Below are 24,992 nucleotides of genomic sequence, written 5' to 3'. Positions count from 1 at the left end.
TTTTGTAGGAGCCTTGTTTTGTTCATCTTTAGGAGTGGCGAACTCGCAGTACAGTCATTACTCAATCCCAATATGAGCAATTTATGTTAATAACACACACACAGAGAAAAAATAAAAAATCCCACACAGTCAGTCTATGAATCAAAATGAAAACAACATGAAAGCACTTAGGAGTTGGCCACAGTTCAAGAGTTCATAAAAAAACCTAATTATTACTCATTTGGCACATGTCCGGCAAACTTTATTTACTTGAGATCATATTTCACTGTTCAAACATCAATAATCTTCACAGATAGACATTATTTATTACTGACAGCAGCATCTGACAGTAACATCTTGTTAATTACTTTTATCAAACAACCACTTTCAACAAACATTTACATTTATCATATTTGACAATTTTCTGAAAAACTGTGTCTTTCTAATGCTGATTTTACAACCATGCAAGATACTGACAGATACTGCCACCTAGTGCCCAACTAAAATGTGTGCAACATTATTGAGATTGAAAAGACAGAAACGCACAAGTCAAAGTTTGTGCAGCAGAAGAGAAACGTTGGCCACAGTTGAATCAACAGTTTAAGAAGACACTTGGTTCAGTTTACTTCTTTAATATATCCACCCACCGACTTTGAAGAGGCGTCTCTTTCATTCGCAACGTAAAAGAAAATCCCAAATTATAAATATAATTGATAGAAAAGTAGAAAATGCTACTAATATGAAACCCGTCCTTGCATGTGAAGCCTCCTCTGACATATAAAACTAACACACACGAGGATTTGAAGTTTGAAGAACATTTTACATCAGTTGCCAGTGTCTCGCAATCTGTCAAACAGAATCATAAGAGTGACAAAGACCTGTTGGTGAAGCAAACTCCTGAAGGAATATAGAGATATGTTTTACTAAATCAAATCCACAGTTAGGTTTGGGTGTGTGGTTCAGCCTTGTTAAAGTGTGACACACACACAGCTGCAACTCAGTCCGGCTGCTTTTCGAGTCAGAAAACATCCAAGTAGATGAGGTGGATTATCTTCACATTGATTTCTTTCCACTGTTTCCAAACAGTCACCTGGAATCACAGATTACTCTTCCATTCGCCGTTCTGTGAGGATTTGTTCACTGTCGGGAAAGAAGTTTCAAACTCTATTTAACAATCACAGTAACAATGCAAAGCCTGACATATGGACATATAATAGTAAAACTGTTATAAGCAGACAGTATGTTAGTATGAGATGACATACCCAGGCTGATCTTGCCTTCTTTCTCCAGCTTCTTTAGGTGATGAACCAGATTCACATTAGCTGCTGCGTGCAGGTATTCAGGAGTGTCCTACAAGAAAAGAGCCAACGAAAAAACACAGAGAAAAGATTATTATTACTACTATTATTATTTATTTATTTATTTTTTAAAAAAAGGATTATTTTTTGTTAATTGCCAAGGGTGGGTGTCAGGACCGGTTCCTACAGCTCGAGGTAAGTTCAATTTAAGACTTTTTTAATTCCACAAATGAAATTTAAGACCAACAATACAATCAACACAAATGGAAAATTTCATTTGAACATAAAACATGACTTTTTGGTCCAGTGAAAAAGTTTCATTTTGAAAAACAACAATTTCCAGCTGTGGCGTGCAGTGTTTCCCCTGGATTTACAGTCATGTATTTTGCATGTGTACCATTGATACTACAAATCCCAGACTGCATTGCAACAGTTGCTTTGGCAACCGTTCAGCTTGTCAGTAGAGTAGTAGAGCAGCTTCTGAAGCTCTATCAGTCCATACGGTTAACTGATAAAAGCTCAAACCACGAGCATTAGAGCGCTAGATACAACATACTTTAATATGTCAACGGAGATCCTTTCACAAAGACCGGTTAGCAGACAACAGGCTAATTGGTTAGCATGCTGTTTTATCGGTAGCGCACACAGCAAAACAGAAAACTAAACTTAAATGTAAGTGACAACACAGGAGGTCGCTTACCCCATGTGTACATTCAAGTCACTTTCACCCAGTTTTAAAAGTATTTGATTTTCTCTTCAAGAGAACACTTAAAACTTTTGACAAAAAAAATAAAATACACATTATCATTAAGTACAAAATCTTGGACCTTGACAGCTACTGGTTGTTGTTTTTCTTTTTTTTATGTCTGCCTCATCTTTAAGGTTTTGAATGGATTAGCCCCTCAACTATGACAGGACTTCTAGAGTAAACACCAGAGCACTGACTAGAGGAGACTGTACATGGACTTTTAACCTTTATTTGTGTAAGATTTTTACATGTTTTATCTATTTGTCATGGTGTATTGTCTGTATGTTTTTTATTATTTTTTTTAAGATACCTGCCTTAGGGCAGCGGATGAAATTTAGGAGCTGTGCTTGATTAATGTGCATTGTCCTAATCAAATAAATAAATAGTAAGATAGTCAGACACTGAAAATCTTAAGCATCTAAATATCCAAATATGGTTAAGATGTAGCCAGGATGTAGCGCGGGGGAGGAAAGTTGGAGTCTGGAGTCTGTCCGTTGGGAACCGAGCAATCAAATATCTGTTAGGCCAATCAAATCGTTGAAGTAAACAGAAGAGCTGAATAAATTTAGAATAAATTCAACCTTGGAGTTTAATTTATTGACACCAAAATGGATCTGATTGATTGTAGGACTCCTTAGCTGCGTGCATTCTTCTTTATTTTTCCTCTGCATTGGTTAAAATATGTCCCATAATGAAATCTGACGACATTATCTACTACTGACACAGGCCTTCGTTCTAAACTGTGCTGTAACCAGGAGGCTCTTTCTAACCTTATAGACGATCTTCACCAGCTCCATGGAGGAGAAAGCCTTTCCTGCTCCATCCTGAATGGCTGCCAGGATCTGTTGCTCTCTTTGGTCGCGGTGGCTGATGTAGTGTTTGATCTTTGCCTCAGCGTCCTGCACCACAGGCCCGTGACCTGCACAGAGAGTAGCAGCAGCACAATGAACACCTGAGAGACTTTAATAAAGGGACTCAGAGATCATGGGAGTAGAAAAAAAAAAAAGAAGACGAAGAAGAACTGGTGAGACAAGTTCACTGTATGTGCTCACATATACTTTGAATTGTCAATAAAGCTGTTCGCATTCACATTGTCTGTTGTTCGACAAACAGAGACTGAAATAAAGCCCTTCACAGTCTGTAAACAGTGTGATGTTATTTGAGGGGCGGGGCTTAACTGGAGGCAAAATATCGCAAACACTGTAGCCTGTAAACACCGGTTAGCATATTTCAACGGACTGTGTTGGCAAGAGTGGACGAGGAAAACACATATTTTAGAGAATATACTAACACACTCAGTCCCTGAGACTGTAACTGTTATTTCAAAAAGTTGACTCTGACTGATGAGACTATATTCACTGACCCCTACACTCTCACTCACTGGATGGACGATTTGACCGAAGGACACAGAGGGGACAAAGTCTGGTCTGTCTTTATCAAGTAGAGCCTCTCCAACAAAGATATTACAAGAAGTAAGTGGAACCACTGTGGAGGGTAACGTAGTAAATACAACTTCTGCTTGGACGCCCCTGAAACATACAAGTAATGTTGAGTTAGCTAGCAGTTAGCATTAGCATTAACATGTAACAAGAACCCCCCCAAATACTGGTTAACTTAACGTGATTTGTCAAATCATCCATCACTCACTGGCTGTCAGGTCTGCCCACTGTCCATTGCCCGGACATTTACATGCACCTATCAGAAATCTACACGCAAGAAATGTTGAAAGTATCCAAATCACCAGCTACAACAATGTCTTTAATGGACACGTGCAACTAGGGATAGGACCGGAATCGTACCGCTACCCTTTCGGTTATTGGAAAACTGCTCTACCTTTTAACTTAATGTAATTTCTGTCACAATTTATTCTAACCTATAACGTTACCCAAGCTGAAACTAATGATGCTTCACATATTAGTCTTATCTCATATGAAGTTCACACATTGTTGATGACTGTCTCACTCCAATCTTTTCTTTTAATCACGTTCAGCCAAAGTTGTCTACGACTGGCAGTGGCTGGTATGCGATAAAACTTCAAGTTAGTGTTTTTGCTTTTTTGATTTTGGCAGGAAAAATACAGCAAGACGACATTTTCATGGTCGACAGTGACAGTGTTCACCTCAAGCTTCGCACTGTTTTGCCTCCAGCTAACGTTGTGACGTCACAATGACGTAGGCCATGAAGGGGTCTATGTGGAGACTATGTTCAAAGCCATTGCTGAACTCACCACTGAGGTGAGGGGGAGCATGTGTGCGAGAGTATTCTGGGAGTTTCAGCGTGTCCACACTCACCGGGGTAGATGAGACCGGCCTGCGAGTCCAGCAGGATCTTCAGAGATTTCATGTAGTCGTATAAGTCCTCAAACACGGCGGTGCCCTCGCCCAGGATGCAGTCCCCGGAGAAGACCGCCCGCTCCTCCTCCAGCAGCAACGCCATGTGGTCGTCGGTGTGGCCCGGTGTGAAAAGCACCCTAAGAAAACAAAAAAACAAAACAGAAAAGACTGTTTTGGTTGTATCTGATGTTCTTTCCATATATTTAAAGTGCACAGAAACTACACTGACTTCAGGGTGGCTCCCTCTGTTTGGACAACATCTCCATCTTTTAGGTAAGTATAGCTCTTTTTCCCAGCGGTCTCTTCAACTTGGCTGGAGCGAGGCAGTTTGCTGACCCGGACCTCAGAGCCTGCAGCAGAGAAGCAGAGACATATTGTGTTATTTAATTCTTTCTGCGTTGAGAAAGTGCTCTGTAAGAATATTACTATAAGAATACTACAGTCCTAACCTGTTATGTCCCTGCAGATATCTTCCACTCCGCCGCTGTGGTCGCCGTGCCAGTGTGTGACGATGATCTCCTGGATGCTGGTGTTGAACTGCTCCAGGACGTGCTTCAGGCTGCTGATGTATTCAGGCACGGCAGGTTCACCGGTGTCTATCAGCACCCGTCTGGAACACAGTTGCACATTATATGTCATTGGTCGGTTCTTACATGCAAGGCCTTTTTTTCAAAATATATATGTACAGATCCAATCCAATTCAGCTACCTAGGTGTGCTATTTTATTTGCATATAGAGAGCTCATTAACTCACACATCACTTTTTTTGTTGTGTTTGTTTTGGAAGGTATTTTTGAGAATATACTGAAAATAAATGTAAGCAAGAAAGACTCAAAGTTGTTGTATTTTTTACTTGATGACAATTTTTGTGTCATAAATTATACAACAAACTTTTATTTTACCTAAGTGAAGTGATCAGTAGACAGTGACAATTCACAGCACACCAGGATAATAGGTGTATACGCTAAAATGTATTGGCATCAACAAGGAAGTAGAGAATTTGGAAAATCTTAAATGGAATTTGGCCTGACAACCCATTGCATATGCTAATGGTGCACACTATGAGGAATTCCATTAATCATTAGCTCGTGTATCACTTTTCTTTTTTTCTTTTTCTATGTGTTTGTTTTGGAGCAAAGTTGACTCTGAGAATTTATTGATGCATGATGTGGGGAAAACACGTTTGAGTATTTTTTTTCCCATGATTTTTGCATAATAAATAAAATAACAATAATTTGTATTATTGGCATATACGCCGAATAGATCAGCAGACAAAGCCAACTAATTGTGGGGTGAGATATAAGTTGTATACTCGAAAATCTATTGGCTCCTAACAAGATAACACAAAATTCAGAAAATTTTACATGGAGTTTGGCGTTACTTCCTTTACATGTGGACGCTCAACGAGGAATCCAGGACTTATGTTTTTAGTGTACATGCCGAAGTGATCAGTAGGCAAAGACAATTAATTCTCGAGCGAGATATAAGTTGTATACACGAAGATTTAATAGCTCCAACAAGAAAATACTAAATTTAGAAAATCTTACATGGAGTTTGGCACGAAGCACAACGAGGAATTCCAGGACTATCGCGATTTTAGACGAGCATTGGTTTACAAATACGGACATGCTGGCATTTAATGACATTGATATTTAATCCATTAAATATTATTAGTGTTATGATTATAAATGCTCAGTCACCTTGCCCCGGTGCCGACCAGGTAAGTGTTGGTGCCCTGCAGAGTCATCGGTCCCGGGTTGCATCCTAAAACCCGAATAACTCTGGCAGAGAGCTGCTCTATCCGAGGAATAACCGTGCTCATGACACCTATCGATCCGACTTCAACTCCAGAATAACGAAACAAAACACACGGGCTGCTAAAGTTCAAGAACAACTCGTATGACAGTCTGCAACATAAACCGGATGGCGATTATTTGTTTACTTCCGGTGTGTACACAAAATAAAAGCAGCTTTAAAATTCAAAGACGTCTTCATCTGGTACAAGTGGCGTCTTTTCACAGCCTACACTCTCCTCCTTGTGTTTGCTATGCATTTTTAATTTATCCGAGGTATTTTGAAATTAGTAGGATTTATATACGTATAATAATAAAAAAAACTAAGCATCATCTCTGAACCAGGAAGTAGTTTTTGAAAAAAAAAAGTCCTCATATGTGGACATGGAGATTATTTCACTGTTACACTGTAACAGATCATAAAACTATTTATTTTAATATCTGAGCACGGCTATGCAAAGTCAGCGAAGTTAGTTAGCATTAGGGTGCAGGGTCTCAGGAGCATACACACACTAATTAATAATTACCCTATTAAATCTCACATAAAAAACGTGGACTCCCTATCATAATTTCAATTGTTTATTGAATCATAACAATTATAGAAAGCTTCTTAACATTGCTTCCTTAAAAAAATAAGTCCCAATCTATTAAAATGTTTGCCACTGTAGATAAATAAATACCCAAGTATCGGCTGCCATGGAAGTAAACGTCACTTTAGATAATATAAGTCATATGCACAGTTGCACATATGCACAAAAAAGTACTACAGTATTACTACAGCACTACTACTACTAAAGTACTACAATATTACTACAGCAATAATTCCACACGGCACACAAGGTAAAAAAAAATATATATATATGTATATAAATGTAGATATATACCTGAGAGAAATAAAATAAAATAAAATATAATAAAAACATATGGCATAGGGATAGAAACTCCTCTTCAGCCTCTCAGTCTCTGGCTTGACGGCAGTAGGGAGAAGAGAAATTTTTCTCATATCAATAAGTCTAGTGTCATATAAATTCTTTATACGATTTCTTTCTTAGAATTAGAAATCCTTAGAAAGCTCCTTTAAAAACAGCTCCATCCACTCCAACAGTAGCGTTAGTCTTTATAATAAACTGTGATCTAAACCAAACACCAGGTGGGGCCCTTGTCCACTATGAGACGTCTCTCACCCCATAAGAAACACCATAGTAAAATAAAAAAAAATATTTATATTTAACCATCATGGTCTGATAAGGACTTAAGTGTCCATTCACATTTGTTTGTTTGTTTTGTTTTGATTTGTGTTTTAAAGAGTTAGTGGTAGTTATGCTTTTTAATATCCTAACACCTGTTACACATCGAGGGAGAAATCTACAGATTACCATGAAATCAAACTTAAATTGGAAAGAGACATATTTAAGTGGCTTTATATAATTTATAAGTACATATTCCTGTTATCTATAACATTGAATATGAAAAACTATTATCAAGAATAATAACATGTACTACGTCGGGGGCCAGTGTCCATGTCAGTGCCCATTAAATTAGGAAAAGTCTTTAAATATGAAGCCAAAAAAATGGGGTCAAAGATGTTTTAAAAAAGTTTTGCACCGAATACAAACCTTATAATGAATTAATTAGAAGTATAATAAGGAATAAACTACTAGTTCTATGTCGTGGACCTGTGGAGCCCAGGAAGACTAGTAGTGCTCTAGGGCACAGCTAATGGAGATATTTATATACAAATAAATAAATATATAAATAAAATAAACCTCCCGCCTCCTCTGAGAGTCTCTTGGCTCGTTTACTTCGTCTGCTCATTCACGTCAAAGTGCTGTATAACATACATTAGTGAGTATCAACCACAAGTCTGCCTGGGATAGTTAATTATATAAATATAAATGGTGAACGGTCCTCGAGTGTATAATAACTTTTATTTAATAAGCACCGACTAAATGAGATCCTCATGAACGTTACTGAAGTTTGTTCTCTTTGTACTTTTATATGTTGTTCGATATTATTAAATATTAAATTTAAATGTTACATTTTAGGGACACCCATTTTTTTTTTTTTCATCGTGCACTTTGAGAAAAATGTTGACGTTTTGAGGAAAAAGTCAAAATTTCATGAAAAATAGTTTGAGAAAAACACTGAAATGCCAAGAAACAAAGTAAAAAATTATGGTGAAAAAAGTCAAAATTTCGAGAAAAAAAATAGAAATTCCAAGAAAAAAAGTTGAAATTTCAAGAAAAAACTCGAAATTTCGAGGAAAAACTTGAAATTTCAGGCAAAAGATTTGATATTTCGAGAAAAAGTCAAAATTTTCACAACAATTTTAAATTCTTAATATTAATTATTAATTAAGCCCCAATACTCAACACATTTATTGCTGCCGGCTGCAAGGTCGACTCTATTCCTGACAATGTATCTTGACTTTTTCTTGAAATTTCAAGTTTTTTTCTCAAAATGCATGATAACAAAAAATCTACCTCCTCTCCTTTTTGTCCTCATGGGTGTCACTAATACTCTTCCGTACTAATAATCTTCCATACAGAGCAGGGGTATCAAACATAAGGCCTGGGGGCCAAAACCGGCCCACCAGAGGGTCCAATCTGGCCCATGGGAAGAATTTGTTAAAAAAAAAAAAAAAAAAAAAAAGAAAAGAAAAGACAAAAGCAAAGGGAAACACTTGGAGTTGTCGTTATTTACAAGTTAATAAGCTGTTGTGTTGCTGGTCCATATTATGTACGTGGCCCCTGAACTGAAATGAGTTTGACACCTGTTCTCGAGGGTGTTTCGGAATGAAACTGTTCAGTGTGATTTGAGTTACAGTCATTTAATGACATAAAGGAGATGCTGATTGAACAGTGCTCTGAGTTTTCTGAAGTTTGCCAAGTTTGAGGAAAATATTCTAATATTCATGACCGGTCTTGATTTTTCCCAAAAAAAAAAAAAAAGGAGATTAAAGGAAAGAAGGAAGAGCGAGGAAGTGGGGCCGGTTGGTTTCACTGTCATTTATAATTCACGAATCAACTATACGTCTCGAGCAAAACATCCAAAGCGACGTCTTCATGTTCTGAAAGATGGTGTCAAAACCGCACACACAGACAGACGACGTTTTATTTCCTTAAAACGTCGGTCGAAGCTTTTTTTTTCCTGCCTCTGTAGTAGCACCGAGGTGCTCTGAGGTTGGAAGCCTCAACATCATTTCATATAATGAGTGGCACTTATAGTTTACAGAGTGAGATGGGGAAGTTGAGAGATACGTGGGTGGAACGACTGTAAATTGGGGCCGAGAAAACACGTCAATTACGCTTGAGAAATCTTCCTTAAATAAAGAAATAAATGTAAAGTGTAACTCCACCCAGACACAGCTGCTCCACCGTCGAACATAAGCTGCAAACAATATGGATTTAATGATGAGGGACGGACTCAAGACAATATTAAACCACTTTCTTCCATCTGTGCCGTTAAACTAATGCATCTCCTGCGGTTGGACATTTTATTCCAGTCTCCTGCTGCGAAATAACAAGAATTTATTTACTCGTTGGGGGTTTCACACCTTAGAAAATGAGTTAAATTTAGTTTAATTGTAATTTAAAAGCACTACATTGAGCCCCTGCCGTGACCCTCTTTATTAAACAGGAATTACTAGATAATCCGTCACCTACATCATTTTATTAACAGAAACACAAAGCGTGATGTCTTCTTAAAGGTTTTACATCATCTCGAGCCCATTAGATTTTTTTTTTCCCGTCCCCTACATGCATTACAACACCAGATCGATGGGGTCAAATGACGCCATGAATGAAGCGGATGGAGGGATGGTGGATGGGACGGGATTTGCCTCCGATAAATCGTGACCTATAAAAACAGGTGTGACATAAAAAGCGGCGGGAATTTGACTCTGTGATATCGTCAGGTGGAATGAAAGCAGAGAGGTGTTATTTCCCTAAATGAAATAGATCCTGGCAACTGGGAATCTAAGGGGCCTCCTCCCTCTCCTCCTCCTCCTCCTCCTCCTCCACCACCTCCTTCCCTCTTTGTAATTACACGACATAATGGTGGTGCAGTCGGCCCGTAATCTCCCATTATAATCAGTCTCGGCTGCCTCCACTCGCTCTCCACCATGGTTTCTAATTCAATATAAATGTAAATGACTGGGGGGGGGGGGGGGGGTGGGGGCGGAGGGGGGAGGAAGTGAGAGGGTGAGGGTGGGCGCGAGGGTCAGGAACAGTATAGAGTGTGAATGTGGGAGTCTGATCTCACCACAAATCCTCGCTTATAGTTGCGTGTGCGTATTTGTGATAATGATGTGTGAGGACCTCAGACTGTGGAGCTTGATGAGCAAACTGGGACTGGATCAAAGAATAAATGCAGACAATTTGGGGTTGTCGTCTATTATCATCATTATTATTATGTTATGTGTCTTTCAGGTAAAATCATTCACTGTATAAACTATGGACAAACCCATTGTGACGTCACCAATTGGCTTCTGAACCTGGAAAATTAAGCCCGAAGTGGGCGGAGCCCACGGTCGCCATGTTGGTTGAGCTTTACTCCGCCCACACTTGGATACTCCAAATATGGGCATGTGGGTGGGGTCGTGTCGGACGTTGAGGCCCGCCCACCCAACTCTCCGCTACCTGCTAGCTCAGGCTACCTCCTGTCACTCAAAAAGTGGGAACTCCCTTAATTATGCAGAATTTTACACCTTAATACAAAATAAACAAATGAGTACAGTTGTCATGAATAGTGCCATAAACTATTGACACCAAAATGTTTTTTGTACCAGGCTGTAAACATGTTTAATAATGATGTAAAGTTGGGTTTTTTTACATGGGGGTCTATGAGGATTTTCTATTAGCATATATTAGAGAGAGTCTGGTCAACTCAAATCAAGCCATGTTTGCTACATCAGAGGTTAGATTAGATTCTACAGTGTAACCCTATGGGGCGGATGTGCTATGTTGAAATAAATGTCTTATTTTCACCATTAACAGGCCTATAAATGTTATTACCAATGTCTGTCAGTATGTAAAAGGCCCTCACTTAAATATCCCAGCGTCTACTTACTTTAAATATCTTAAATATGAGCCTGTAAAATGCTTTGTAGCCCAATCACCTCATCAGTCATGGAGCTGTATTTACCTTCTCCTCAGTCTCTGTGTTCATTATCCATCCTTTCGTTTTTATCTAACTTTATTCTCTGTTATTACCACTTCTCTATGGGTGAATATTGGTTAGATGTATCTAATATGGCGCCCATGAAACACGTGACCAACTCAGAACCAATCAGCATAGAGGGATAGCTCCGACGCTCCATTCCCTAGTTGGACAGACTCTCTCTAATATACAACTCTGGGATTTGGAGCCTTTTGGAGCCTCAAGTGGCCACTCGATGAACTGCAGTTTCCGACAAGTGAATTGATGGTCCATCCTGAAACATTGTCGGTGAAGGTTCTCAGTCATCCAGGTCATGGTTTATCCAAAAAGCGTTTAAAAAAGGCAACTGGACTTGTAGTTTATTGAGAAGAGGTTTTAGCTTCTTCAGTTGTAAACGACTGGCGGGAAGCTGAGGTTTGAACAGGAACATCTGTGGGTGCAGCCCATCAGAAACTGACTTATTTCCTCTTTCCTCACAAAGACCCACGGCCGGCAGCATAAACCCCAGTACATATAACTCCGCTAAGCACCTGGCGACCATCCTGGTGGGTCAGAAGCATCGCACTGGGTCCAGAAGTGAGTCTAATGAATGAATAATGAATGAATAATTATACTGCTGTGTTTGGGGACATTCTCAGTTGTGTCATGACTGACAGTGGACTAGGCCAAGTTGTCCATCTTGACTGATTCATAATGAAAAGCACCGTTGATTGTAGAAGAAGAGTTAATTCTCGTAACTCTAATGGAAATTGCTGCGTTGATTTTCTTTGTTGAGACAAAAGATTTCTTTTTTAGAGTGGCACTGGGGAGTTAAAATACTGAGTCACCGGGTCAATTTTCTTAAGAACTTGATACCAGTTCAACACCAAGTGCATGCGATATTAAAACGATCTCAGTAGCAAAAACACAGAGTTTAATCTAAATCAATAAATTAACTTCTCTATATGCTGACGATGCATTTAATTAAGTGGCTGTCCTTTAGAACCGAGTACGTGGATGGAACGTCTTCAGGAGACTCCACAAGTCCACATGCCCTAGTCTTAGACACTTTTTGGGATGTACCATGACCGGGATACCTGAGAACTTTCACAGACGCAGATCAGCCACAACATTATGACCACTGACAGGAGGAGACGTAGATAAAATCGACCATCTTGGAACAGTTCAGTGTTCTGCTGGGAAACTTCTGGACCTGCGCTTCATTCATGTGGATGTTACTTAGACATGTAGCCTCCACCTAGACCAGACCACCAGATTCATTTTACTACCTTCACAAGCATCATCAGGTGACCGGTATTAAGCTGGAGGCAGAGACCTGGACTAATTAAATCCATTTCATGGTCAGGTGAGAAAAAGTTTGACCCTTTAAAGTTTAAAACTACTTCAACTTCATTTTATTGATGAGAAAGGGCCTTTAAATGCGGACGTTAATTAAATAATGCACATTATAATTTATTTCACTTCCATCGAACATTACTGCCAATTAAGAAATACAGACTTGAGGAATTGAGGAATTTCAGATCATAACTTCTTTTTTTTCTACCCATGTTTAATTCATGTGTCACTTTAAAAACGTCACGCGGGCTCTGACAAAAGGTGATGTCGAGTTGATGTAAAGCTCAACTAATATGAAAGATCCCAGCGAACACGGCACCTCCGATACCTGCAAAGTGAAAATAAATAAATAAATAAATAAATAAAATCTCGTGGCAGCTTCGGTCTGCGGTGAGAAATGAGGCAATATGTTACCAAACTGTGTCGCGATTCATAATTCAAAATGCTGCGTAATTAACTTTCTCCTCCAGAGCCTTAACGTGGTACCAAATTAAAAAAGAACAGAGAGAGAGATGAAGGAGATGGAGAGAAAGGAGGAGAGAGAACCTGGGAAATATCAATTTAGAGGCTCAGAGAAGAAAGAGAGAGGTTATAAAAAGAAAAAGTAGAAAAAGAGTAAAGACAGATTTTTCCTACTCGTTCCTACAGGATTCAACAATGAAGAAATCATTCTGACTCTTCTGACAGATGCTAAATAAAATGAATCAGATTGATTTAATAGAGGCCACGCCCCCTGAACGGTAAAGACATGGTGAAATGTATCAGTAAATACAATGAGACCGGGAAAAATTATCAGATCAAATTAAGGACAATTGGACTCAACAATGATCCATATAAACTACCAAATAACAAATCGTCCACAGACATTAACATGTGTCCAGAAATCAGTTCTCCTGATATTCACATGGACCTGATTTCAACACTTGAACTTTGCCTATTCCCAAAAAAAAAAAAAAGAAAAGAAAGGGGAAATAATATTTTGTACATGTGCCGTATTTCATTCCTACCTTCCTAAATAAAAATACACCTCATTGTACTAGTAAAGACCAGATTATCACCTTTACTCTAGTTAAATTGCAATTCTCTCTTTTCATCTCTCGTTATTTCCCCGTATAATAATATAAAACTCTGGATGTGTTCAGTAAGAATAAAAGGCATTAACATGAGCTTCCAGGTGTGCAGGTGTAGAGGGGCCCGTGTCTAAATATTCAGCAGCACCTGTAAAGTGCATGTGTGTGTGTGTTTTTGTGTGTTTATTCATATCCGGTGTCGAAAAAAACAACAACCACCCGTCCAACCTGTGTCTGTGTGTGTGTCTGTGTGTGTGTGTACACAGTTGTCAACACGCAGGCGATGCTTTCAAATGAAACTCGCTGGAGGCTGGAGGTGAGAGGCAGTTATTCAGCAGCAGACGCACGTTCCCTCCGGACTAAATTAAGGTGACTCTCCGCCGACATGCTGACTCACTGCAAACAGACGGGCGGGCAGACAGGACACGGGTGGACAAACGCAGGCGAGGATTAGGGGGACGGCACCGATCATCACACAAACCGGGGAGTGGGCTAACGAGTCGGCCGAAAATTCGTTTCTGTTCAGTTTTTTTTGTCATACGGAGGTGTGAGATTTTAGGCTTGATCACGATCTCGATTAAGTCACGAACGCGCGCGTCTGCTCTCAGATTTATTCCGGGACGTGGAAACGAGCCTGAAATGAGCAAAAGTGTGCGCTGTAGATTTTTTTTGTTCGCTGAATTTGAATCAGTCTAACGCATCTGGCTGAAGTTAAGATATAATGTCATGACTGAGCATCGAAAAAAGAATAAAGAATTAAGTCTTTAAAACATGAATGGTTAAATTATCTATGAAGACCAACACTGTGCTTGTACCAGGCTGTAAAAATGTGTTTATTTCTGCTAGAGTTTAAACATTTTTAACGTAAAATGTCTGTGACGCAGACTGTAAGAAAAGTGGATGCCATGACAGCTCCTCTAAAGCGAAGCCAGAGCAAGTAGAGCTCCCTCTGGTGGCTGGAGGCTGCAGTATAGGTCATAAGCTCCACCCCCCTCCATGGTGGTGGGCGGGACTCGGGCCGAACTGAAACACCAGAGTCAAATCATTTGTTTTTCAATCACGGTTTCTGTCATTTTACTCAGTTAATATCATACTGAAGACATACAGGACACGCACGTAAATAAAGAAGAACAGTAGTGGCGTCTTACTTGCTGTTTGTGACGGACAGACTGATGTTCACACAGACGGAGACAGACAGAGACAGGCAGGACAGGACAGCAAGCTGGTGTCTAACACTGTCTGATTTGGACGCCGGCCAACTAGGAGAAAACTGTCAGACACTGGCAGGAAGCTGCTGATTAATCTGAGCAGTGATGGAGAAAAAAAAAAAAATCCTGAGAGAGAGCATGAAAAGAGAGGAAGCCAGCAAAATATGACAAGGTATGACACAGACACAGAGAGGAATATTTATTATGTTGTAGACATCCTGCAACGGATTCGGCTCTTGCAGATAAAACCAACGGAATAAAATCAGAGAAAGACAGTGTTAGGAATTAAAAAAAAAAAAAAAAAAAAAAAAGGAGGGAAGACTGTTGCAGAGGAAGAGGAGTGCAGCAGGAAGTCTGGTGTTTACCCACTCTCCTCTTTATTTCGGCACACATCCAGTCGGCAAGCAACATTTATTTTGACAACACATCAACTCGAGATGAAAAAAAAAAAAAAAAAAACTGATTTGCAGTCCACGCCGCTGCCGCCCACGCTGGATTTGTTAGAGTGACAGGCAAACCAGGCTAGTTAGAAAAGGGACATGAACATTTTTATCCTTTCTGCTGCTCTCATCCATTCATTCATTTTCCAGGTCCAAGTAACGGGTCCGTCTCCTCCATCTCCCCTCCCATCGTCTCCTCCATCTGCTTGTGCACCGTTCTCAAGACTTTTTCTTTTTAACACTTCATCGTCTCCTGTACCTCCACAGGTCGTCTCTATCAAACGTTTTTGAATCGATTCTCTTCTTTTTGTTCCTTCAGCCCCATAAAACCACCTAACCTCGTATCTAAACGTGTCTTTACATGACGACGTGGTCTGGTTGTTACTGACAGACGGGCTGGTCTGAATATTTCAGAAACTGATGATCTACAGTCTCTATGGTTTAACAGAGGATGGTCCGAAAAAAGAGAAAATATCCAGTGAGCAGCAGTTGAGTGGATGAAAATGTCTTGTCGATGTGAGAGGTCAGAGGAGAATGGGCAGACTGGTTGGAGATGATAGAAAGGCAACAGTAACTCAAATAACCACTGGTTCCAACCAAGGAATGCAGAATACCATCTCTGAACGCACAACAACCTTGAAGAAGATGGGCTACAGCAGCAGAAGACCACACCGGGGGCCACTCCTGTCAGCTAAGAACAGGAAACTGAGACTACAGTTCACACAGGCTCAACAAAACTGGACAATAGAAGACTGGAAAAACGTTGTCTGGTCTGATGAGTCTCGATTTCAGGGTCAGAATTTAAACAACATGAAATCATGGATCCATCCTGCCTTGTATCAACGGTTCAGGCTGGTGGTGGTGGTGTGATGATGTGGGGGATATTTTCTCCTTTGTACAAACTGAGCATGGTTTAAATGCCACAGTCTACCTGAGTATCGTTGCTGACCATGTCCATCCCTTTATGACCACAGTGGACCATCTTCTGACGGCTACTTCCAGCAGGATAATGCACCATGTCACAAAGCTCATATCATCTCAAACTGGTTTAAGGAACATGACGAAGAGTTCACTGTGCTCCAATGGCCTCCACAGTCACTAGATCTCAATCCAACAAATAGAGGAACCTTTGGGATGTGGTGGAACGGGAGATTCTCTTCATAGATGTGCAGCCGACAAATCTCCAGAAACTGTGTGATGCTGTCATGTATAGCGTTGGGCAAGTTGCTTCAGAAATGTATTATTACTTATTACTGTAATTTCAAAGTAATTAGGTAGCGAATTGCATTGTACGTTGAGAGAAGAGAATTAGTGATTTACTTTCACTGTGCTCCGTTGGTGTGTGGTGGTGAAAAGCTGTTCAACAATGCTGTGGTATCAAGCAAACTTGAACACCATCTCCAAACGAAACGCTTCAAAACTAGAATGCAGACTATAATTCTGTATTCCTGCTAACAAAATGCTTTTGGACAGAATTAGAGTTTGCAAAACACTTTGAAGTTTTCTGCTACCTCGTTAGTTTTAAGACCACATTGTTGTGGCTTTTAATGGTCAATCGGTATTTTTGAAGTGGACATGTTTAGTGCACTTTTTATTCGAAAGAAGATCGTGATCGTGATTTTTTCAATGAAAAAAATGTATCTTGGCTCAAAAAAGTTTGAAAAACACTGTATTACTGGTTATTGTAACCAAACACCTAAAGAAAGCTGCACCACGTTACGTTTCCTTAAATTACTTGCACTATTTTGCGAGGTCCAGAGATCTTTTGGCTTCAAAGTGAACTTAACTATAATGTTCTTCGTATTGTTTTCTCTGACAAACTGGAAATAATGAGCGTATACGTCCATCTGGTGAACGTAGAGTCCGACATCTTCTCCCCAATCAGCTGTTCTCTAGCACCAACAGGAAGTTAACATTTGCCAGGGTTTGCTGGGAGTCTTGACTTTGTATAAAAACACACTGTATAAAACATGGCGAGAAATCCTTCCTTCCCTCTCTCTCAGGAGTGTGTTTTCCTCCCTCCGGCCCAGACAGGCTTTCATTACTCTGTCATTTGTTTGACCTCTCTGCCGTCCAGAGATCACATCCAGGCAACATCGAGTCCCTTTGAAATGATACGACGGCCGTCAGAGACCAGCGGAGATTTGCAATTCAGATTCGGATTCAGCTCAGTGAGAGAAAAAAAGGTTTAAATATTAAATATCTGAAAGTCTAAATGTGATCCTGGCTGATTGTGTGTCATGTCAACTGCGAGTTCCCTTTAATTACTTATTTAGAGAGACGTGGGTGACTCACTCGGCCCGACGTAGGATGTAGCCTCACACTTTTTTTTTTTTTTCCCTCACTGTTCACGCAGATGCACTACAGGAGATCACCTGTCTGGGGACTCGTTACTTTCTGATCTTGATCTGAATGAGAGCAGCGCTTCTCTACGTGTCAGACATTTTAATGGCGTCCGCCCACACGGCCACTCGATGCAAACAGCAGACATGAAACAAAGCATGTGGAGGGATAGAGCTCAACGTTTCCTCTGGAAACGAGGTGTCGACCACCTACAGGACGGCCTCTAATACATCCTCTATTATTATTATTATTATTATTATTATTATTATTATTTAAATCAGAGCAGTATTATTTTTGTCTTCCAGCAAATCATCTCATTCCAGGAGCTGGATTATCACATCTGCCCTCCTTCTCCATTGCTGTTAATGCCAGAGATGTTCATAATGTTTTGGCGGTTTGGGTTACTCGGCATTATGTTGCCATGGGAACCGGTCTGAGAGATTACCGATACAGACGGATGCTAACACGGATAATAACAGATAAATGCTAACACGGATGCCAACACGGATGCTAACAGATGAATGCTAACTCGGATGCTAACACGGATAATAACAGATAAATGCTAACATGGGTGCCAACACGGATGCTAACAGATGAAATCAGATGAATGCTAACTCGGATGCTAACACGGATGCTAACAGATGAAATCAGATGAATGCTAACACGGATGCCAACACGGATGCTAACAGATGAATGCTAACTCGGATGCTAACACGGATAATTACAGATAAATGCTAACATAGGTGCCAACACGGATGCTAACAGATGAAATCAGATGAATGCTAACTCGGATGCTAACACGGATGCTAACAGATGAAATCAGATGAATGCTAACACGGATGCCAACACGGATGCTAACAGATGAATGCTAACTCGGATGCTAACACGGATAATAACAGATGAATGCTAACCTGAATGCTAACACGAGTGCTAACAGATGAATTCTAACACACGGATGCTAACATACGAATCGGATGAATGCGCTAACACAAATGCCAACACGGATGCTAACACGGAAGCTAACAGATGAAATCAGATGAATGCCAACACAGATGCTAACACGGATGCTAACATATGAATGCTAACACAGATAATACACATCTGCACATCACTAATTTATGGAGTATTGACTTAAATATTGCAACATACTGTATATGTTGCTTTAAAATACAATAAATTGAAAATGTAGTTTTAACTTGTTAGTCTTTGTTTTTCCATTTTCTGGAGGTAAAACTGTGCCACTTAAAATAAAAGATTGCAGTTGAAAGTGAAAAGGAAAAAAGGAAAGACAAACCAAAGCCTAATCCCTCTTTGCAATGTTGCTGCAAAATCTGCCAATATAATAAGCTTTTTTAATTCTGTATTTGTGTCTACGTGCACGTCTTTATGCTGCATGTAAAAGTAAAGGACGACACTTTTCAATTAGCATCAATAGTTAGCTTGCCGCTGTGTGTTTGTGTAAACGTTTCAGAACCATCTGATAGGACTTAATCTTATTTTTTTATTATTTTTTACTCAAATGTTGAAATACTCGAAGACCAAACGCCAAATGCATCCAGTTAGTAAATCACAAACAACCTCTGCTTATTCTAACAACGAGAGAATATTCTTCACACTGACTGAAAAACAGCCTCCTCCTCCCGCCTGGTTTTGAAGATTGCCTGGCGCTGAATGAAGAATGAGCAGCGTCAAAGCTCACAATGAAAAAAAAAAAAAAAAAAAAAAAAAGCAGGTGAGTTAAGCTTCGCTTTCCATGCCTCCATTTAAGGCCCGGGAATGAATCTCCAGATAATACTCACACCTTTGGCCCTGGGAATTGAAAAGTCCCTGTGTATCTGCGGGATGCGACGCCACATTGGAATGAGGAGAAGGGCCCCAGACGCCGTTACAGCTCATTTAAAGTTAGAGCTTCTTTTTTCTTTTTTCTTTTTTTTTTTGCCCTGAGGTTTGGAGACTCCTCAGAAAGGAGGGTTATCAGCTTCAGCTCCCAGATAGGAGGAGAACCTTTTAAAACCGTGCAGCACTTGGACGGATGGACAGCGGAGAGTCACTCACTTCCTAGTTCCTGTTCCAGTGGCAGCTAACGGCTAAACATCAGGCCAGAAAAGTGTTTATTTTATATATCTTTATTTATTTATTATCTTTATTCTTATCTATACTGTTTTAGTATTATTATTTTGTATCTATATACTGTAAGAAACGACCTGAGTGCATAATTTAGTTCTATCTACTGCGTCTGTATGGTTGCGAATGACAGTCAAAAATCCTTGAATCCTTCTTGAATCTTCAGCAAATGTGATTTTATTGTTATGTATTTTTTATTAGCTCATTTTTTTTTATTATTAGCTTAAATTTTATGTATAGATTCAGATTTCTGGAGTTGGATTTGGCTTCTGCATCAGTGGCCTCAAGAGAGAATCATGTATAATAATAGATTAGCTGAGTTATAGTTGTGGAAAAATGGAAAAATTAGCACTAGAGAGAAGATGGACGGCAGAACAGCTCCTCGAAAGTGAAGCTAAAACTAGTAGAGCTCCCCCTGGTGACTGGAGGCTGCAGTATATGTCACATACGCTACATCTCCTCCATGTTAGCAGGTGGGACTTGGGCCGAACTATTTATTTATTTATTTATTTATTTCCAAGCATGGTCTCTGTAATTTTATGTACTTGTTGCTGCATGTTCAAGCGTCCAGTCCAGCGTCCAAGTTTCACTTTAGTCCGTTATGTTGCCATGCCAACCGCTCTGTAAAGCGGTCCTTTGGGTCTGTGAGAGTTGTAAAACAAACAAAAAAAAGTATAGTGTATAATTCAACATGTCTTTGTAACTGGTGGAGGTAGAACAGGGAGTAGGATTAATTAAACGAAATGCGAGTTAGTTGGGAGGAAGTGTGGGCGGGGCTGATGGTCGATGTTGTGGCTCCGCCCTCAGACCGTACTGATCAGCTTCAAACTATATAGTGTGAGTTTGGCCAATGAGAGGAAGTGGGGACATGTTGTACATATTTATATACACTCTATGGTGTAAACGTGGCTTTGGAGTTCGCTCCTAGTGGCTGTTAGAGGAACTGCAGTTTGTTTTTGGTAGGTGTGGGCGATGCCGCTTTTTTAATTGAAACGTCATGATCATTATAATAATAATTTTGTAATTTTGCCTTTAGGTAGATGAGTATGATAAAACACAGGACAAATATTTTAGGCTAATGTTTTATCAAGTAATTACAATATAAAACAAGTTAACAGTATAAAAATGAAATAATCAATCTGAAACCGATTCTAGCCTTGGAATAGATGCTTTGGTTCTCCTGTGAGAGTTGAAGTGTTTTCAGCTGTGATCTGCCTCCTCGCTGCTCAGTCCTACACGCTGACCCTACATGTCTTTTACAAACTGTGCCCTCCAGGGAATCAAAACGTTTTGAAAGAGACTAATTCAATTTGAACCTCAGTCAAACTTTGCGGTGCATTTAAATGGTTTTAGAACATGTATTCTGCCTTTTTGCAGGTCATTTTATGGCATTAAATGACAGAGCAGAGGCTAACCTGACTTTACTTGTATGCAGCTAAATGTATTCAGGGCCAACCTGGAAAAGTCTAAAAATAAAAGCATGTCTCCCATTCTTCGAGTACTTTTTCTTCCGGGATAAAGAATAAAGTGACTGAGCAGGTGTCGTTGCAGTTGCTGTAAAATTTCGCCACAAAAAACGCAAACGATGAATTTTTCTAAACTCAGAATGACACGCATTGAGCTGTGTGCTCTATCTTCGCCGTTAAAAGGTGAAGCTTTTGTTTAACCCTGATAACAAAAAAAAGTCTTATCTTCCTCTAAAGATTACTTGTTCTTGTTTAAACCCCAACTCCCTATCAGTTTCTTTAGAAATAAAGAAGTTATGCGGATGAAACTTAGGACAAATTCAAACCCAAATACATTTACCTTTATCCTAATGTTAGAAATGCACATGTTGTATCAAAATCTGGGTTAATAAAACCAAAAATGATCTTTATAGAGAGATGCTAGTTGGAGGTTAGTCGGTAAAAGTGTATTTTATAACTGAAAACACACAATCATTGCCTAATGTGTGTGTGTAGTTCATCTGAGACACTAGTCTCATACAGGATGTAAGAAGACTTCCTGTGTGTGTGTGTGTGTGTGTGTGTGTGTGTGTGTGTGTACATGTTGTACCAGTCCCTACATGTTCCCGATTGGCCGCCACGCACCTGAAACGTCGCTCCTCCATTGGCCCTGGCGGACGGAGCGAGGCAGCCAGCGGTTTTGTTGCTGTTGCTAAGATCCTGTTGCTAGGTTCCCGGCTGTTGCTAGGCGACGCGTGATGCATTATGGATGGATGGCTGGCTGGCTGGCTGGCTGGCTTCCTCGTGTAGGAGCGAATCTGAACGAGGCCGATGATTGGCGTCTCCATCGCTCTGTGTCTCCATCATTTTCCGTCTCTGTCGCTCTGCTCGTCACGCCGCCACGAGCTCTGAATTTTATTTAGTGCACAAGGTTTACACATCGGGCTCTATTCGAGCGCCCGGCTCTGTTTACTGACGCGGTGATGAGCTCCTGTTGATTCTCACAGCACCGGGATGTATTCCCTCCTCATCAGGGAGCCGGTCAAGGGGTTCATCCGCTCTCTGGTCGTGGACCAGACGTCTGCAGGTTCCTCCAGGATACTCCCTCCTACCTCCAGGTCATATCAATGTCTCCAGATGACTAACAAATAAATTAAGTCAGTGACCTTTATAGTTATAATGGGGCAACAAGCTGCCCCAGATGTTATCACCCCAAATAGTTTATGCAAATCCAGATGGTCTTAGCATTGCTGCTATCGCATGCATATTAGCATTAGCATTTAGCGCAGACAGGCTCAAAGAGTCTTTCCGTTCTTAGGAAAGTTCCTGGACATTAAGTTCAGGGATATTTGGATAAAGAAGTTCACAGGCTGAAGGAACCTTTTAGTTCCTTGGAAAGTTTTGTGACATTATGATAAAGAAAAGGCACATTAGGTTTAACAACAGTAAATATATATATATATAAAAGACGCGCTGAAGGAACCTTTTAGTTCTTGGTTCTTAGTTTCAGCGATTTGTGACATTAGAATAAAAGAACTCACTTGTTAAGTTGAAAGAGCCATTAAGTTTAACAACACTGATTAGAATATATTCAAGGCCACAGCTAAAGTGATTTAATCAAACTTAACCTCTGAATGAACATGGAGGGGTCAATTTATTTTTCATTTATACTTAAAAAGTAGTTGCGTGGCAGCATCTTTAGATGCAAAGCTACTATAACAGGGGTCGGCAACCTTCAACACTCAAAGAGCCATTTGGAAAGAAAACACTGGGAGCCACAAAACCTCTTTGACATCTAAAATGAAGGTAACACTGCATACATCGTTTTTACCTCTATGTTAGGCCTATAGTGTGTTGCATTTATGAAATGAAATAACTACTACAGAGAAAACGAAACTGCATTTATGTAACATAACAGGGATTTATCCGTAGTTGTCTTACCTGGGGCTGGACCTGCCGGCGGGTGTCGCACGTCGGCGGTTGTGACGTATATTTTGAGCGACAAAAAAATAAATACATTTTATTTTAATGTTAAAAGATCACCATCAATTCAAATTTAGAATTATATTTTAAAAAAAAAACTAACGCACTAAAATAAAAATACATTTGAATTAAATACTCGATAGCAACTAGTAAATGTGCTGCAATGCACTGTGGGAGTTCAGTGTTTTTTGGTTGTTTGACGTTACAACCGTGAATGTGGTGTGGCATTCAGTGTCATTCAGTTGTTGTGTAGCTCTCGCTCGTTCACTGACGAGTGACTAGTTGCCGCTATTCTGAGGCAGTTAGCGTAAAAAAAAGTGAACGGCTTTGATCAGCGTCCTTGCTCCGCACCGCTCGCCGCAGAGAGCCGCAACAGAAGAACGAAAGAGCCGCATGCGGAGCCGCGGGTTGCCGCCCCCTGAACTAGACCAACAAAAAGTCTCAGCCATCTAGTGGTTACTGCTGGTATTGCTACCTGAGTTGAACGTCCAAAATAATAATAATAATCTGGCTGCAGGATGAATTTGCCAAGTGCGAAAAATATATAAAACATTAACATTGCAGTTTGCCAATAAAAATAACCGCTCCACTCCACTAGGGGGTGCACTGTTTTATTCAGTTGTGGATATAACATGACACTGAGACCCAGAACTAGATAGCAGCTAAAAATGCACACATTTTTCTTAAGATTCAGGTTGCTCATAAAATATTTTGTAAAAGGTTAGGTTTGTTTATGTAAACTTTATCATAGTGTACTTGTACTTGAAAAGAGGGAAACATTTCTAGGTTATCATGCTATTGTGTTACTGGTGCATTTAGATTCAAATGTGGGAGGAGGCCGGAAGAAAACCCATGCAGGCACAAACGTTTCTTGACATTCTTGCCGTGAGGAAACAGCACTAACAGTTTTGTCTAATTTAATTCTTTTACTTCACGTCAAATGTTCCCTTGGGAGCGTTTCCCCTTCAGCTTGGCTTGTTTGGGCTGGCGTGAACACAGCAGTTGGAACAAATGAACCGAGCTGAGTTGGTTAGGGAGTGTGCGGTTTCAGCCCATATGCAATCGCATGCGTTCACTCTGCAAATGCAGACCGATATGACCATAATAATAAAACCAAGCAGTTTAACTGATGGGTGTTTGGAAGAGTGCAGCAGCGCGACTTCTCATCGTAAACACAGAACATGGACGTCTCCCTGTAGCCTGGATGCTTGATCAAAATGTTGATAATAATACGCAGAACACAAGTACAAGAACCACAGAACAGCAATAAATGGCAAAGCCCACACTTGCTTTTTGATTATTTCCTGAAATTCAAAATATTTCCACAAAACTGTTTGCAAGAATGTAGCACTGAGAGCGTGTCACAACAAACCAGAGCTTAAACGCAGCATTAAAAGAATACGCATCAACATGCCTTCGTTCTTTAATCAGAACCAGACATCGGTGTGAATCACACGGACCCAAACAGAACACGGTGACCTGCGACCTTCGTGAGAGACCCGCTGGTGATTGCTTTTAAGCATCCATCAGGACCCGGCTCCGTCGCAGCACTCTCCGCGAGATAGACGCGGCCGCCTCACGCTTCCAATGTGAAGTATAAAATGAGCGTTATTACCTTGAAGATGTAGGAGCAGAGAGGTGCAGCAGCCAATCTTTCCCTCGCTACTCAGAAGACATGCTAGGTCACTCTGCATCAAATAGCCGCCTGCCATCCCGATCAAAGCCCCTTCTGCT

General features: G+C 40.2%; 1 protein-coding gene and 1 long non-coding RNA gene across 2 annotated transcripts; both read right to left on the bottom strand.

Moving 5' to 3' along the window:
* Positions 1-219: 219 nt before the first annotated feature.
* lactb2 (lactamase, beta 2) lies at positions 220-6,302 on the bottom strand. Its single transcript, XM_047589534.1, has 7 exons — positions 6,058-6,302; positions 4,808-4,968; positions 4,588-4,708; positions 4,317-4,495; positions 2,796-2,944; positions 1,242-1,329; positions 220-1,119 (listed from the first exon to the last, which is right to left on the bottom strand). Exons 1-7 carry the CDS (start codon positions 6,177-6,179, stop codon positions 1,076-1,078), a joined length of 864 nt encoding a protein of 287 aa, XP_047445490.1. The 5' UTR covers positions 6,180-6,302; the 3' UTR covers positions 220-1,075.
* A 13,983-nt stretch (positions 6,303-20,285) lies between these two features.
* On the bottom strand, positions 20,286-23,253 carry LOC125011195. The gene is made up of 3 exons (XR_007113140.1): positions 23,217-23,253; positions 21,921-22,416; positions 20,286-20,472 (listed from the first exon to the last, which is right to left on the bottom strand). It is a non-coding gene; the product is annotated as an uncharacterized LOC125011195 (long non-coding RNA).
* Positions 23,254-24,992: the final 1,739 nt, after the last annotated feature.

Source organism: Mugil cephalus, chromosome 7 (assembly GCF_022458985.1).
Source record: "Mugil cephalus isolate CIBA_MC_2020 chromosome 7, CIBA_Mcephalus_1.1, whole genome shotgun sequence".
Classification (NCBI taxonomy): Eukaryota; Metazoa; Chordata; class Actinopteri; order Mugiliformes; family Mugilidae; genus Mugil; species Mugil cephalus.
This window is presented reverse-complemented; position numbering and strand designations above follow the sequence as displayed.

What these genes read in the sequence shown, in the direction of transcription:
- lactb2 (XM_047589534.1), bottom strand. Translation starts at nt 6,179, where the DNA reads ATGAGCACGGTTATTCCTCGGATAGAGCAGCTCTCTGCCAGAGTTATT. An exon ending in CTGGTCGGCACCGGGGCAAG is followed by an intron (nt 4,969 to 6,057) that starts GTGACTGAGCAT and finishes ACTGTGTTCCAG; the next exon opens with ACGGGTGCTGATAGACACCG. An exon ending in AGAAGGCAAGATCAGCCTGG is followed by an intron (nt 1,120 to 1,241) that starts GTATGTCATCTC and finishes CTTTCCCGACAG; the next exon opens with TGAACAAATCCTCACAGAAC.